Raw genomic sequence first — 16,136 nt, forward strand, 5'->3', positions numbered from 1 at the left:
TCACTTGTAATTATTTGTTTTTTGTTTGTTATAGTTGTAATTCTGTGTTCAGTTTGAATCTAATATAGTTCACACCACATGCTTTGGTATATGTATATTTTAGTGCGTATGATTGACAGTGATTGAGCATTTCTTATGGAGTGCTTGTTTTTTTTGTCATACGTGATGTATGTTGGTACTTTTGAAAGCGTAAACAACTTCTTCCTGTATCAGTGTTTGATAAACAGGGACTTTTATGATAAGAAAGAGGTCTTTGTGAATGTTAAGCAGGGAGATAAGTGAAAGGTATTTAAAAAAAAAATTAAAACAGCTCCAAAACATTATACCCTACTTTTCCAAATTCAATCCATAATCCTATCATTATAATTCATTCAGTGACTCAAATGTCACATATTTATGAATAAGCTTCCAAGTTACACATTAATAGTACATACTAATGACAGGTTTAAAAATAAATGTTTTAATAAGGATGCTACAAGTTATCTGCAGCAAGCTCTTGATTGGAACATCTTCCTTGTGCAGAGCATCTTCTTGGAGGAAAAAAAAAAAAAAAGAGCTTATTTCCACCAACACAGTAGTTTAGCAAAAACAGCTGTAAACTCTTACACCTATCTGCTCATATATTTTGCAGTCCAGGTTGTAGGATGTAATTCCCCAACCTTACACTCTTCACTCTAGAAGGACACGTGTGTGTTTCCTCAGTAAAGACTCACTGTCCTAATGTAACTTGTGTTTTTGTGAGAAAACAGGACAGTACAAATAATGAACAACATTTAATAGAAGGCAAGAAATACTGCTAACTGTCATTTTTACCAAATCAGTAGTAATGTAATCTTATTTTATTAAGGTATTCATCCCAAAATTTCTAGCAGTGTACACTTTTTTTAAAAGGTAAAACTACGATTCAGAAATCATCTTGTATCCGTAGAGATTTGGCTGCAGGTGTATTGAGAATAATTATTGCAGTGGATCTTATATTTTGTGCGGGGAAAAGACTCCTGACTGCACATTCTCATCCTGCATCTTCAAGCTACGCAGAAAACCCTGATACAATGTTCAGGAGCACTCCTAAATTTTCTGTGCAAAGATTACTCTGCCTTGAGCAGCCTTGCTCACCCACTGAAAGGGTTTCTGTGGGAAACGTTTTTTGTGGTGATTCAGACATACTTTTTCCATTTCAGGTGGAAATTTAAGAGGTTAAAGTAGGATTTATTTTTAGCATTTAATATCGTATCAGGCGTGTGTATAGGACATAAACATGCCAGTTGAAAAACAGTCGTTTCACAGAGCACCTGAAAAGATTTTATCCCAGTAGGATTCAATGAATGTTAAAACTGTGGGTGGGTGCATATTAACAACAAGATTCGGTATTGTGTGTGTGTGTAAGGACTGTTTGAATAGCTTATTATTTTAATCTGAAACAACTGGTATTTTTTAAACTGAGTAACTTGTTCCAACAGTTGTTACTTCCCTACCAAATCAAAATAATGAATACAATGACTAATTTTTCACGGAGAAGTAATTTCTCTGATCCTTTAAAAAACCTAAAGAGAGATAGAAAGTGATTGAAAGATATATTTAAATATACAAACCTGAGCAAATATGTTTCTTGTTCTAATTTATTCATTTTATGATAAATTAATTTACTCAATACAGGAATGCAGTAACATAAGAGGAATGTTTCTCCTGCTAGTCACAAAAGCTGAAACTTGCCAGATGCTGTGATCTGGAGTCTAAATTCCCCTGATACTAACTGTGAGTGAAACTCTTAATATTGCTTTGTCTAGCTTTTTTACCTGACTTGTTTAATTTTGCTGTGATACTGCTTTAGGCAGTGCTTTCTTTTTATTTCTGACCTGTGTTACTCTGTCGGAGAGAGAAAATGTGTTAGAAATAACGCTAGGATGGAAGGCTGTATTGGAGAACTGCAATGCTCTGTTCCCAAAGTTAAGCCTGTACAGCCCAGTCCCATTTTCTGTAATAGACAATTAATTTCCTTTGGTATATGAATGAATATCATTCAGATATAGTTAGATTGTACTCTGTATTTTTTAAATCATATAATAAAGTGGGAAAGTGCTGTTTAATGATACCAGAATTTTACTCAGTGAATTTATTTGTTATGCTGTCTTGGTGTGATTCTGTGTGTGTATATATATATATATACACACAACTGCTCAATTGGCCGAAGGGGTTTTTAAGGATATAAAATTAATTTTTCCTTTTCTTCTTGTTTGTTAAAGTTGCACTGTCGGTTGCTGCTGATAAAAGGTGGCACTGAGCCAGCTTCCTGAAGGAGCTATGGGGAGGGTCATGGCTTGTCATGACCTGGGCACCATTACTTGAATGTTGTTATTATTGGGATGAAGTACCCTTAGGCTGTCATCCTTCCTGTAAATAGAAGAGGTTCTGATCCTCTGTGGTTTCCCAGTTTACCAACTTGTAGAACAGCTATTTTGTTGGCCCTAAATTTGACTGAATAATGAATTAGAAGAACGGCACTATTCCAGAAGGCACTGATTCATCATTTTAGTGTGCTGGTCCAGACTGAGTCATAATAAGTAAAGCCAAGCAAGAATGTATTTCCATATAGTTTGTAAATTTACACCCAATTAAAAAACTCATTTGTATTGGCATACAGCAAACAAATTGCCCTGTTCCGCTCTCTGTGAAGTAAGAGCATAACTGTAATTAGCAGGGAGTATAACTGGTCCTGAGGGCCAAACTTGACGTTTTCCAGTGTCATGGAGGAGTCCCAGAGGTGTCGGCAGAGGAGCTGCCTCTGCTCCCTTGGAGTTGGTCAGCGTTTGGCCATTGCTTTGCTTTATTGCCTCTTGTGAGAGTAAGAAGAACAGCAATTCTGTTAATGCTTTTATTAACTAAACAACTTATGTTGTTAATTTCCAGTTAATTTCAATAATTAAATAAAACAATGTCAATTAGAATATAACGTTTGCAAGATACTGACCTGTGTGTCGGTTTATAAGGATACAGTCATAAGCATGCTGTTGTCGAGGTTTTCACCAATGTGTTGCTGTTGTAACTGAAGTCACATCTACCCTGATGAATATTTCATTTCCTCAATCATGCTGTTAAAAACAGAGTGTTTTTACCCTTTCATTTCTGTTTTCTCTTTTCCAGTACCATCATGACAGCTGTGGCTGCGTCCTGTTTATAAATTGCTGCTAGCCACATTTTCAGTAGTCCTTGTGGGTTTTGCTTTCCTCTAATACGGGCAATTAGGAGGAAATATTTCTCACGAGCATGGACTTGCTCTTCTCCTTGTAATGACTTAGTCCTGCAATCCAGGAAGCAGTGCTGCATGGTGTCCATGTCCACGATTTCCTGATGTGGGAAAAACGTGTGGAAAGCATCTGGAGAGGAGACCCCCTTTACCAGCTTGTTTCCTGTAAGCAAAATTGGAAGACCTTGTCTGTGCAAATAGATTTCAAAATAGAGTCTGCCCTTTGACTGTCTCCATAATTACACAGCGCTCTCTGTATTTTATTTGGCTGCCAGAGCAGTTAACCCCTGGAAGTAAGGGGCTGATGATGGCGTGACCAGCACGGGTATGCAGACATGACCATGTGAATACACTCTTGTTTGGAGAAGCCTGTCGTTAAGACCTCGTTACAATATGCTTTTACCAAATTTAAAAATTATTACATGTTGGGTTATGTTGATTAAGATATGTTATATCCTTAATGTACAAAAAACGCAGAGGTATTAGTTGCAAAAAAGGAAAAAAAGGAAGCAGAAAAAAAGTTCGTGGCTTTGATGTAATCAACATCTGTCAACAGAATGAATTTGCTTTTGTTTAATTTCAAGGGCTCTTGTCCTTCTACTTTGCCCAATCAGTTTCAACTTCTGCCTCAGGCATTTCCCTGTGTTGTTCTTTTTTTTCCTTCCCTTTTTTTGTTTTGTTGTAGCAAATGCACAGGTTATTGCTTCTGAAATGTGAGCTGCTCTTCTGCTACACAGGTTACACAGAGTTGGAGAGAACCTTTAATCTTTCCCATCCTATTTTTGAAGCTTCGACGTACCTTTGCAGCACGGGGATTACAAAGTCAGTGTTTTATTAAGACAGTTAGAATTACAAGTAAAGATGTACCAAACCACAGCCATTATTTTGGATTGAAAAAATGGGAACACTAGGTAATTAACAGTAAAGGGCTATATATTCTTGCCTAGTTGCATTGGTTGGATTCCACATATTATTACTCATAGTGATTTTTAATACTTCACTTTAAATTTTATCCCTCTGAAGTTCCAGGAAAATTAATATTTGCACAAGAAGCAAAATTATGACATGATATTAAAATGACCTGACAAACCAAATTAAAGATCTCTAGTGTTTTACCGTCAAACACATATATACTAAGAATATCTCCATGGTCACTCTTTTTTTAAGTTTTGAAATATGTATGTAAATATTAAATCACGTATTTGAAAATGAGTTATCTGAACAATGCTTTTGATGTTGTTAATTGTTCATATATATTAAGTAAGATTTACTTTATCAAGAGCAAGTTGATTTTATTTCCGAAATCAGTTGGATGTTAATTCTTGTAATCCTAAATAATTTTGGTACTGTGCTTCTGTTGATATGATGACTATGTATTCTAAAATATGTTAAATTTATTTCTTGGCTCTTTTAAGATGTACTCTTGTATTTATTGTAGCTTAGAAATGTCATTAAGTTTATCCTTAGGTAACATTTTTTCTAATTGCTTGGAAATTTGAAGTCTTTCATAAATAAATACCAAAAAAAGGATTGCTTATAGTCACATTTGATGAATTATGTAGATGATCAGGTTTTTGCGTGGCTACCCCACACCTCATTCGTTGAAAACATAGCTGACAAATTACTGTAACTTAAAGAAGAAGCATTAGAAAAGGGCTTATGTGAGAGTTCATTTCCAACATCTCCTTTTAAAAATACTTCTTGACCAGAGGAAAATCACATTTAAATGACTAAAATCAACTTAATTAAGGGTCATTAATAGAGATACATATAAAAAACTCTCTACTCTGTGAGTGAAATGGGAGCATTTCATTATATAGTGTAGCATGCATGAACAGATAACAATTAAAATAGACCTAGAGTAAAAGGCTAATAAATATAGGGCACTTTGTGCTGCAATATCAGTCACTTAAAACGCTCCCCACCCATCATCATACTCGAATTCTGTATTCAGCCCCTTTGGCTGACTCATTTAAAAGAAACAGAAAATGTAGTTTCCACAAGAGATAAATTAAGCTGGTAATTCACGAAAGCTCACAGTGCATATTTATATTATTAATACAAATTAAGTTCTGGAAGGTATGCTGAGGAATCTAGCAGCTCTGGCAGGACATGCGTGCATACAGATTGCACAGTGTGATTCACTGTCGAGTCAGAGGAGCAGTTGTCTGTAATTTTCTGTGCTCGGCACATCGTATCTGCTGATGTGATTCAGTAACGCTGGTAATAATTCTCCTTATTGCAGCTGACAGTGAATATTCTGTTATTCGTGGCAAATGATGTAGCCTTACTGCTGGGGGAGAGAAGACACACGTAAAGGGTCAACTTTGCCTCCTGGCTGTGCTGGTGTGTAACCAGGCTACCCAGTTTCAAACTCTGGGCTCTCTCCGATGGCTGCAGTTTCCATTGGAAGCTGCAAAAATTCCACGTCTATGAACTATCTTACAGTAATTAATATATACAGAAAGCTTAACAAAAAAGGATGTGCCTGAGCACCAATGTTGCAGAAGTAAGGCACCGAGAAAAGTTTCGGTAGGTGTAAGGGACAGGGAGGAGGGAATATCTGAGCCAGACTTGGAGAATAGAGCCAGTTGTTCCTGTCTCTGGTGATTGATGATGTTGCTATATCGAATTAGCTGTGAATATGGGAGCTTAAAAAATAAAAGGAGCTGTGGAGACATTAGGAAGGCCTTCTCAAGGAAGGAAGTGTGTGGACGGAGTCCAGATTTTCATTATAAAACAGTAACTTCGTTATATTTTAATGCCATTTTATTTAATTTTATTTTTACTTTCTAGGAGAATGTTTTCTGTTGTAATTTTTTATATTTCAAATAAAGGTTTAATTGTCCTATTTTTATAATTCTTGCGATGTATTTTAGGAGTTGTATTACGCTATGGTGATATTTATTTGGTTGTCGCATTTCACCTGTTCAAGTAGTAGATATTTTTGTATGTGTCTGGTTTATAATGAGTAGTTAGTAGAGTAACAACAGACTATAGTACCTTATTATCCTGTTATCTTGTGACAACACTTACAGTGTATCTTTGGGAGAATAGAGGTAAAAATTTTACTCCAAATAAAAAGATATCCTTTCTGAGTGTGGGATAGTCAATAGGCATGCACCCATGAATATAAACTGGTTTAATGTATTTAACAGTGTGTATTTGGGACATTTGGAATTTTATTGTCAAATAATTGACAAGCACACTTGCACGTTTTCTTCCTCAATTAAACTTTTACACAGTGAAATACACATTCACATATTGATGTCCGCGTGGACTTTAGCTGACCGCATCAGTGAGTGTGGATTTTCAGTTAATTTATAATACCTTCAGCTGTGGTAAGAGCAAGGTACTTCCACTGCACTCTGTAAAAGAGCTACCTTAGCTTACACTGGTGGACTGATTGCTCTTCCGATGGCCCAAAAGTTGCTGCCTCAGCACATTCTGTGCTACTGGCTCCCAGAAATGGATGCAAACCAGCCAGGGAGTTTGTAGGATGTTTTGGGCTCTTTGAATGTGCTTGTGCGTTGTGCAGGCTAGATGGCTCAGATTTTTTTTTTTTTTAATTGGACAATGATTTTTTTCTTGTGAAGGAGACCCTAGAAAAGCAGTAGATTATGAGGTTGTTGATTAAATTGTAATTAAAACACCACCAAACCAATCCAGCCTTCTGTTAGCTGGGCAGCTCAACTTCCATGGAGACACTCTTTTCCCTTTTGAAGCAGGCAACTTCCATTGAGGTACCTGGGTTATCCTGAGAGCTTGGTCTGAGCCTCGCTCTCCAACTCTGCCTTGTTGCTTGTTGACAATTTAAAAAACCAGTAAAAATTAGCTTGCATTGAGTAGAAGTCTCTACAACCTTTCAGATATTGGTAACTAAATGTAGCACTGATCAGTGTGCAGAGAAACAGTCGGGAACACTTCTAAAGCAAACCCCGTGCAACTCTTTAATTAATTTCTGTGTTTTGGTGTTCCAAAAGAGGTGTGTAACTCAAATCTCCTGTACATCATCGAATGCTGTAAAAGGGCTGTCTATGAAGCCAAGTGTGGATGTGGAAGGACAACTTCTGTATCTGGACATGATAAATGCATCCAAAGGGAAGGAAGGAAGGTACAGAAATAGGAAAACATACAAGATATGGAAGAAACTCTTCTAAAAAAAAATTTTTTACATAGTTACAAAATATGCAGTAGATTAATTTCTTAATTTCTGTGATATAAAAACGTTTCGTTACTTCTGTTTAAATGCAAACACTTCCCTTTTACTGAAGAGTAATTATGCATATAGGTTACCTGCTGCAAAAGATTGCTCTTGTGTTTGCATACATGTGACATTTTCAGAAGCAGATGAACTATGATGTGAAACTTACATTTGAAAAAACCCCTCTGTTTAGATTGTAGAATGTTTGAGTAATGGAAATATGTACTACGTGTAATTGTAGTTTAATTGGGCAGTGTCAATAATCCTTTTGAATTTAGTGTATTTCCCAGTTTTGGTGCTAGCATCGTCTTTTGTGATGCATTATTTTGGTTTTGATGTCTCTGACAACCTTTGGGCCTCAGTGTCCTTTTTTTCCCCTTTTTACTTTTTTTTTCTTCGGGGGGGCAAAATGTGTCGTTGCCTGACAACCAAGTTTGAGCAATGAATACTTCAACGAACTGTCATCCCGAATTCCTATGTGATCTAAATGGGAACCTGATTCGAATATTCCGAGTCAATTACACATTTGAATCCCTGAGTTGCCTTTGTCCATGATTAAAACTATCTCTCGACGTTTGTTCTGTTGCCCTGCTAGGCAGGACAAATTGAACCATGTTCCTTGGGTCTTGGCAAAAATGACATCAACATTAACTTGGTTGTGCTCAAATCTGTGACCAATTCTGCAAAAATACAGCTGGAAATATTGTCTGAAATCAACATTAAAGAATTTTTTTCTCTCCTCTTTTCCTACTGTTGTCCCTTCTTCACCATTTCCACAGGCCATGAACAGTGCAGCTTCTGGCCGTGCAAATTGCTCCAAGCAGGGGCCAGTTGGAGCATCACTCCTGGCTGCAAGCTTTGGGGAATTTACCCATGCTACTTTTTAATGCGTCAAACCAAAACAGATCTGGTATTTTATAAAGCTTCAGAGTGTGGTTTGGAGAGTTTTTTTGTTCTCATTGCTTGTCAGTGTTAACGCTCTTTCCTTAACGGTGGAAGATTTGAACAATCTGAACTACCCTTGGCTACTACATCATTTGTGTGGTTTGTTTGACATGATGCCCTTCTTTTTGCATACTTTCCATTTTGTAATGTGGTAGTAGAAAAAAATGTTAACCATTTTTAACTTCTCTGTTAACAGGTTCTATGACTGGCTGTCACGTAATCTTTTCTTTGTGCGATCGTATCTACCTGCACAGGCAGTCAAGCAATCAACAGCGAAGATGCTTCTTTTTTCAAGGACAAAGAAATACTGCTTATAATATAGTTTGGCCAGCCACGGTTTCTCCAGCTCACCCAGTTCCTAAGGTACAGCAATTTCTGTTATCTAATCTGTTCTTCAGTCAATATAGAGTTCGACTGCAGGTGTGATCAAGTCTATTCGTTGTCCGACAGCTGGGGGTTGGGATCACTGTCCTGTTGCTTGGTCTGGTGTTTGAAACAGGAGCGCTGGTGAGAGAACTGTTCAGCTGCCTGCGATGTTAAACACGGTGGTGTATCTGGTTATTAGGGAGTTTAAACCTGGGGCTTATTCAGTTATGGTAGTATAAACGTGGAATATTATGATCATCTGTCAACACTTAACACTTCTGGGTCCAGATTCTCATTTTGGACAATTATAGATGGTCCTACCAAAAATCAGTCAGAATCATTCATGATCATCTGAGTCCTTTTCTGTATAAATCTCTAGTAAGCTAATTATAAAAATGTTTATATTTTGCTGAAGGTTTTGTTAATTGGTAATGTCAGATTTAGGAAGAGAACGTATAATACTTGCTGGTAGCTGCCCTACAACCCCACTGCACATTCTAGACTCATCTCTACTGTGTCTGAGTGGGGTTTTTTTCTTGCAACATATACTTTTGGTTTTATTTACTTAGAGCCAAAATGAATTTTTCCATGCAATTTTAACACATGTTCCACTTCTGGTTTCCTTTTTTTTTTCTTTTTTTTTTTTTCTTTTTTTTTCCATTTAATTACAGCATACAGATTAACTGTTTAGTATCTTTCCTTTAGCCAAAAGAAAACCAGCACCTTTGTAAACAGTGCTTTTCAGGATATATATTAGTACTTTTCTGAACAGTGCCTTTCGGAATATATATTAGTACTTTTTGAAATTTTACTTTTCATTTTATCATAGATTTCTTACGCAAAATTTAGGATATTCCCATGGGTCAGAAATACTAGAAAGTTGTTAAATAGGAAAGCAGATGAGGATGCTGGATGTAGGACTCTTACACCTAAGAGGCTGTGAAAGCTCTGTGTGCAGGGAGAACATAGAGTTACAAACTTTATGTATTTTCAAAGGTTTAAAAATTGTAGAACTTACAAACTTTTTCTATATGTAGATGCTTCTTTTAGGGTAAAGAGGGAGAAATATATTGTCATAATGAAAAGCTGTCTTCACAGATCGGAGTTCTCAGACTGTCTAAAAATCAGTCCAATTCTTCAACTCTGAAAACTTGAGGGCAAAGTTACTGCTTTATACAGAGTATGCCAGAAATCACATTGAAGGAACATGGGGTTTTTTCAAGATATTGATGTGAAACTGTATACATAGGCATTTGTATGTACGCTGCTTTGGGCTTCTCCCTTAACAGATCTTACAGGTCAGCAGGGTCAGGTTTCAGCAGTTAGTAGTTAAGTGCCCTCCAAGGGGAAAGCAAGGGTGCTGCTGTTTATGGAGTTGCTAATACAGCAAATGTATTTTTTATCTTCTAAATTAAGTCCCAAACTACTGCAATAGGATGTTGTTAGGGTTGATATGCCATTAATTTGAACGAAATGGAAATCTGAAATTCTGTTGATGTGAATCCACTAGAGATAGTTTCACTTTTTGTCAGAGTAGAAATGAAATATCCGTAGGAGTAACAGTAGTCTTTCTGTTTAAAGTCCCGCTAGAGCTAACTGGTTGCACCGCTCCTCTTTACTCCTACACCCTGACATTGTATGGTCTTGTTGTGTACAGCGCAAGGTGCTCTCTTTGTTTTTTGGCTGCGAGCTTGATTCTGTATTTTGTGAAGTCAGTGCAAAACTTACCCCATGGCCGGCGTGGCAAAGAGTCAGGCTGTCTGTGGCAAGCAAAGGGACTCTTCTCCAGCCAGTGAAACAGCCCAGGACCCTCCGAGAGAAAGTGCATTTCCACCTCTGTACAAGATGTTACCGTTATTATTAGTTTGTTGTGTTCGTACACATATCAAGAAGTTGTTGTGCGTTTAAAAAAACTGGAAGTGAAATTTCCCCTCTACATGAAGGCTGAGAACTTTCTGTGTGAAAAAAAGAGAAAGTTTATGACACTTTGCTTGACACAGCAAATTGGGATACCCTTGCATAGTGTTGTAGATGGGAAGCATGTGAACTAGATTAATAAGTAAAAGCTAAATTAGAAGAAGTTAAATCCTAAGGTTCTTAGTAACAAAAAAATTGCATAGAAGTTAACAGGAGTTTCATCTGAGCAAGAAACTGAGGATTTGATCAGTTTTATATTTGAGCCTAGTTCTGTATGTTTGTCCCATCAGTCCCAGTGTTCAGATGCCTTTTGTAGAAAATGCGCTGCTCTTTGCAAAAGACAATGAAGAGTTTTTAAGTCTTTCTCTCACAGTTTTACAACTTGCGACTGTCTGTGCTGGAAATCAGCTGCAATATCTGGGGTTTCAGCACTGGAAGGTTAACAGACTGTATAAGTCAGTAGTAACAGGCAATGTTAAGTTCAAAAGGGCAGTGGAAGAAATACTGAGGCAGCCTTGAGGGTTTGCCCTGATGGCTTAGGAAGGTCGATACTACGACAGAAAGGGCAAGCTGCCATGAAGCAGGAGGCAGTATCTGAGAAAATGATCCCATTGTCATGCTCAGTTTTCTGATCTTCATTTTCAATCCTTTTTCTCCAAGCACATAAAGAAGCCAGACTATGTGACGACAGGCATTGTACCAGACTGGGGAGACGACATAGAAATTAAGAATGAAGATCAGATTCAGGGGCTTCGTCAAGCTTGTCAATTGGCCCGTCATGTTCTGCTTCTGGCTGGAAGGGCCTTAAAGGTAACAATTACAGAAGTCCCATAACAGCTTGGATGTCTTTTATGCTTTCACTTATTTGGGGTTTTTTTTCTACTTTTCTTTTTTTTTTACTTGCCCTTAATGTGCAACCAACTTTAAGTTAGATCCTGAAAAAAGACGAATTTAACTTTTGAATCAGTCAGTGATATGCCTGTTTAATTATTTTTGTATTTCGGACCTTTGTAGTACTTGAGTGAGTTGCTGGCTCAGGCATGATATCTCTCTGTAACCTCCCTCTGTTCGGATCATGCCAAATCACATGTGAGTTTCTCAGAAGGCCCACACTACATTTTTTCCTTTCATTTCTTGGCCCATCTTCCTCATACATCCTGCTTTCTGGCTCGGCATGTGTGCAAGTCCGAAAGGCTTGGCTGCCTCCTCTGTTCCTATCCGCCCTTGCTGTCCTGGGGTGTCTGGTGCAACACTAGTCATAGAGCTGCTGTTGGAAAAAACAGCTGCCAAATTCCACACAATTTTCCAGAGTGCATTGATAATAAAGTCTCATGGTTTCCAGTAATGTTTCTACAGTATGCTTTTTGGGATACCTCCCAAGTTAAAATGTACTGGGAGGAGCCTACTACCAGGTTTTGCAGATGAAGGAGTGCATTTTTAGCCTTGCCTTGGTATTTCATGTAATAGCATGCTGGATGGGGTAAAATGGGTTGAGTAGCTATGAGATGCAGAGATAGATGGGGACTGTAGGTCAATGCCATTGACTTAAAAGGGGAAAAAATTAATCAGTTTACCGTGCATTTTTCTCTCGGCTATCATCACACTTTCCTAGAGGTTTCATTCCAGTGCTGGGGCGGCCCATGACAAAACTGCCTGAAGCTTTACTCTTATGTATGCTTGTGCATGCTCAATTTCTTTACATGCAATTAGTTCCCAGTACACTAAAACTTATTCGTGTAAAGTTAAGGGCATATACACATTTCTGAATGATCAGGGTGCAACGTGGGTTATGAATTAGAGTAGTTTTTCACTAATAATCTTTGGTTGTTATCGTGCAAAATGCATACATACGCATCACAGCGTACCTTGTGATGCCGTTCATAGTATGTGCCAAGTCATACATAATAGAGAAATGCTACATGTGTGTAATGAACATTTTGGAGAAGAGTGTATAAGGTACGAATTACGTGACTGGGAGCTGTGAGACTGGGAGGGTGGTGGCACTTGGAGTTGCAGTGCCGGGACCGCTGCCCAGTTCAGCCACAGACAAGGGATGAGCTCCCTCTTGCACCAGTAAGTGTTCAGCCAAGACTCCTCTGACTGGGAGGATGCTCCAAAACACTCCCTCATCGACAGGGAGCATCTTCTGCTTTCCAGCCTGACGCTGTGCGTGGCCAGTTTATACCGTTTGTTCCTGTGCCAACACCACTCTTTTAATTTAAACAGCTTCCTTCCTTTCCTTGAGTCTGTCCCCTTCACACAGTAATAAAGCTATTACAGCTTTCAGTGTGCCAGACTAAACAAACCGAGCTCTTTTAGGCTATTCACATAAGGTAAACTCTGCATTCCTATTTTATCTGAAGAGCCCCATCCCTCCACCTGTTCCTCTTGTCTTGCTGAATGCGCTCTGCATGCAGCCCTGCAAACCAGCGCTTGCCTGTGCTTTAGCTAATGGCAGTAACATCCCCCAGTGTAAAAAAGGTGCATTATAATGCATGGATGCAGAGAGGCAAAGTTTGGGCAGAGTGTGGTTTTGATATTACCTTTTACCGCCTGTGGGACTTAAAAATACAATATGGTTTTATATATAATAGCATTTCATGGTTTTGAGTTAAAGATTTGGGAATAAAGCAGCAATTTCTATGAGACTGAAGTATTTTATTAGATACCATCAGATTACCCCATCCCAAGTAAGGGATGAGGTACGCAATAGGTGCCTCCCCACCATTGCCCAGCTAGCAAAAGTTCTTTTAAAAGTAAAGCAGATGCTGCTAAAAGCAGAACTTTTCAGTGTGTAAGCTTGCCATGCAGAGGGCACAGATCTGTCTGCTGAGTATCCAAAAGCCACGTCGAATTCCGTGAGCAGGGCAGCAGCAGACGGCACCCGATCTGGTACATAGCGGTTCAGTTTGTCTATAGGCTGAAGATGAAGGATGGGTGAGCAAAGGCAGGAACAACAAACCTGTATTTATCCAGAACCGATTGCTGCAGTCTCCAACACAGACAGCGCGCTGGGGCTGTGGCTGCCATCCCAGCTCAGAGGCTGCAACGGCTGCTGCAAAGCAGGAGGGTTGTGCAGTAACCCCAAATCCTGGTCTTGAGTGGGTTCATTGCTCCTCATCTGCCCAGCCATGTTTTCGTGCTGAACAAGATGCAAGCTGAGCAAATAGACCTGGTTTTATCCTCAGCACAGTACACAAGTGCGCTCCGCTGTATTCACTGCGTGATCACTGAATATTTCAATATATGGAGAAATATGCCTCCTGCGCTACAGCCTACCTATATTCCACGTGTTGCTAAAAAGTCCTCCAAAATCACAGCCACTGTAGTGTATGTGTACGAAGTATGATTTTCAAAGGCTCAAAACTCATTCAAATCAAAATCAATTTGCAGAGGAACCCTCAAAGGCACTTCTTGTCAATGAGGGAGGTTTCCCTACCAAATTTCAGATTTCAGCTCTAACCATTCCAGAGACAGAGTTGATCCAAATGAAAAGCGAGAAGAATGTTATTTTAAGCATGTGCATTTCCCACTCCATGGATACTCAGAAAACGGCTGAATGATTTATGAGAGGTTTTTTCTTTTTAATATGTAAAATCATGAGAAAAAGATAAATCTACAAAACATCAAGCATTAAAATGAAGATTTCTAAAAATGATGGATAAGCATTTGTAGATTCACTGTGATCATCCAGGCTATGGCAACTTTAAGTAAAATATCCTCAAGATACGAAGCCAAATATTTAAATGTTTTATAAAATGAAAGAATGGTTGGAAAACTAGTTCATAAAATGCACAAGTACATTATGATAAATGTACTGGGCAGTTACAAGAATTTGGATCCTTTCTTTTACAAACAAAAAGGGAAAGTAATGTTGTGTTTTAAAGGACTGAAAGCATTGAAGCCAGACATTTCTGTAGCAGCTACTGAAACAAGATGCCATGGAAGATCGGTGTCTTTGAGAAAGCAAGTGTGGAAAATAGAACAGAAAGGAAGTAGGCAGTACTTTAGGTTTTCTAGGAACCTTTGAGTGTTCATTTCTACTGCATGCTTTATTTAAAACCTTTTTCTCTTTAAAAAAAGGGTTCAATATATCTATAAAGTATGTCAGACAGTTTAGTGTTTTGTTATCAAAGCAGTGTATTTGAAACGTCCAAGATTTCATTGAAATGCTTGGCTGCAATCGTATTCAGTAAATATGAGAAACTATCTTTGCTTTTTTAACAGGATGTTATGTTTGATATTTTAGGTTGGCATGACAACTGAAGAAATAGATTCCATTGTTCATCATGAAATAATCAGACAGAATGCCTATCCGTCACCTCTGGGCTATGGAGGTTTTCCAAAATCTGTTTGTACTTCTGTAAACAACGTGGTATGTCATGGTATTCCTGACAGGTATTTCCCCAGTAATACACATTTTACCAGCAGGAATGAAAATGTTAAACTGAAATTAATAAAATTGTGTTTAATATTGAACATACTTCAGCTTAACTAAATGTTGTATGTAAATGTATTGCAGATGCATATCATGTTACCACACGGTGATAATAGATGGTATAGAAATGTATGTGAAATGGAAAAAAAAATAGTATCCTGTTTGTTCAGACACTTTAAAAAAATACCATAATGCCTTTAGAGTTTAGTGTGCGGAGAAAAAAAAATACAGTCTGATTATTTTTTCCCTCCAGCAAAATAAGTATAGGATAAAGAATAAATATATTTGAATTTATGTGGTGGGTTGTTTTTTTTTATTTGCAATACATTCAGCTACTCACAAAGTAAAATATGAACCCTACGGAGAGAAAAAGAATAAATATAATGGTTTTTCTGGTAGTTGTTTCTCATTATTTTATATTCAGCTACACTTGTTCTCTAAGTAGTGAGAGCTGAACATTAAAAATGGTTATTCTGTTTGCCTCTGCCTTCCTCCATCGCAAAATATCTACCCCCTGATTTTTATGTATGTGTCATTAGGTGTTTATTCTTATATTCCCTTTGTTGGGAACTGTCTGTCACCGTTACTTTTTTTTTTTCTGTTTATGTTTCAGTCGACCTCTTCAGGATGGAGATATTATCAACATTGATGTCACGGTGAGTAATTCATATAAAAAATAGTCTTTGATCAACTTTAGAATCACTAGTAGCAACAGGAAGAATAGTGGATTGGAGATGGGGGATGCACAGATGGATGTGCTGTTTACTTCTGAGCCAAGGCACAAGCAGCTGGTTTCCTTTTTTGTTTTTAACTGTGTGTTTATTCCAGCTAGACCCAGGCCTGACTTGAATTTAGGACTGGAATCAGATGCACTGAGATCAATGTTGGCCTAAGTGAAATGTCAACCCAATCCTGCTATGTGTCATGTTTTTGAGAAGGTGTAATTGTTATTGATCCACTGTGTAGTTAATGCAGAGCACCACAGTACTGGGCAGCAGCTGAAGATAGATATGTATGAGATG

The 16,136-nt window shown here is 38.0% G+C and overlaps 1 protein-coding gene across 8 annotated transcripts in view; it reads left to right on the forward strand.

Annotated features, from left to right (window-relative positions):
* The window catches only part of METAP1D (methionyl aminopeptidase type 1D, mitochondrial), a 50,836-nt gene that overhangs the window by 19,805 nt on the left and 14,895 nt on the right, over positions 1–16,136 (forward strand). For 3 of the 8 annotated variants that reach the window (XM_075431125.1, XM_075431130.1, XM_075431127.1), the window contains exons 2-7: positions 1,657–1,755; positions 3,142–3,409; positions 8,590–8,756; positions 11,337–11,486; positions 14,926–15,074; positions 15,728–15,770. In XM_075431125.1, coding sequence (XP_075287240.1) covers positions 3,349–3,409; positions 8,590–8,756; positions 11,337–11,486; positions 14,926–15,074; positions 15,728–15,770 — 570 coding nt within the window. In that variant the 5' untranslated portion in view covers positions 1,657–1,755; positions 3,142–3,348. Of the gene's footprint in view, positions 1–1,656; positions 1,756–3,141; positions 3,410–7,229; positions 7,359–8,589; positions 8,757–11,336; positions 11,487–14,925; positions 15,075–15,727; positions 15,771–16,136 lie in introns of those variants that run through there. The other 5 variants (XM_075431129.1, XM_075431131.1, XM_075431128.1 and 2 more) reach the window with 5 other exon arrangements.

The sequence above is a fragment of the Opisthocomus hoazin genome, chromosome 9 (assembly GCF_030867145.1).
Source record: "Opisthocomus hoazin isolate bOpiHoa1 chromosome 9, bOpiHoa1.hap1, whole genome shotgun sequence".
Classification (NCBI taxonomy): domain Eukaryota; kingdom Metazoa; phylum Chordata; class Aves; order Opisthocomiformes; family Opisthocomidae; genus Opisthocomus; species Opisthocomus hoazin.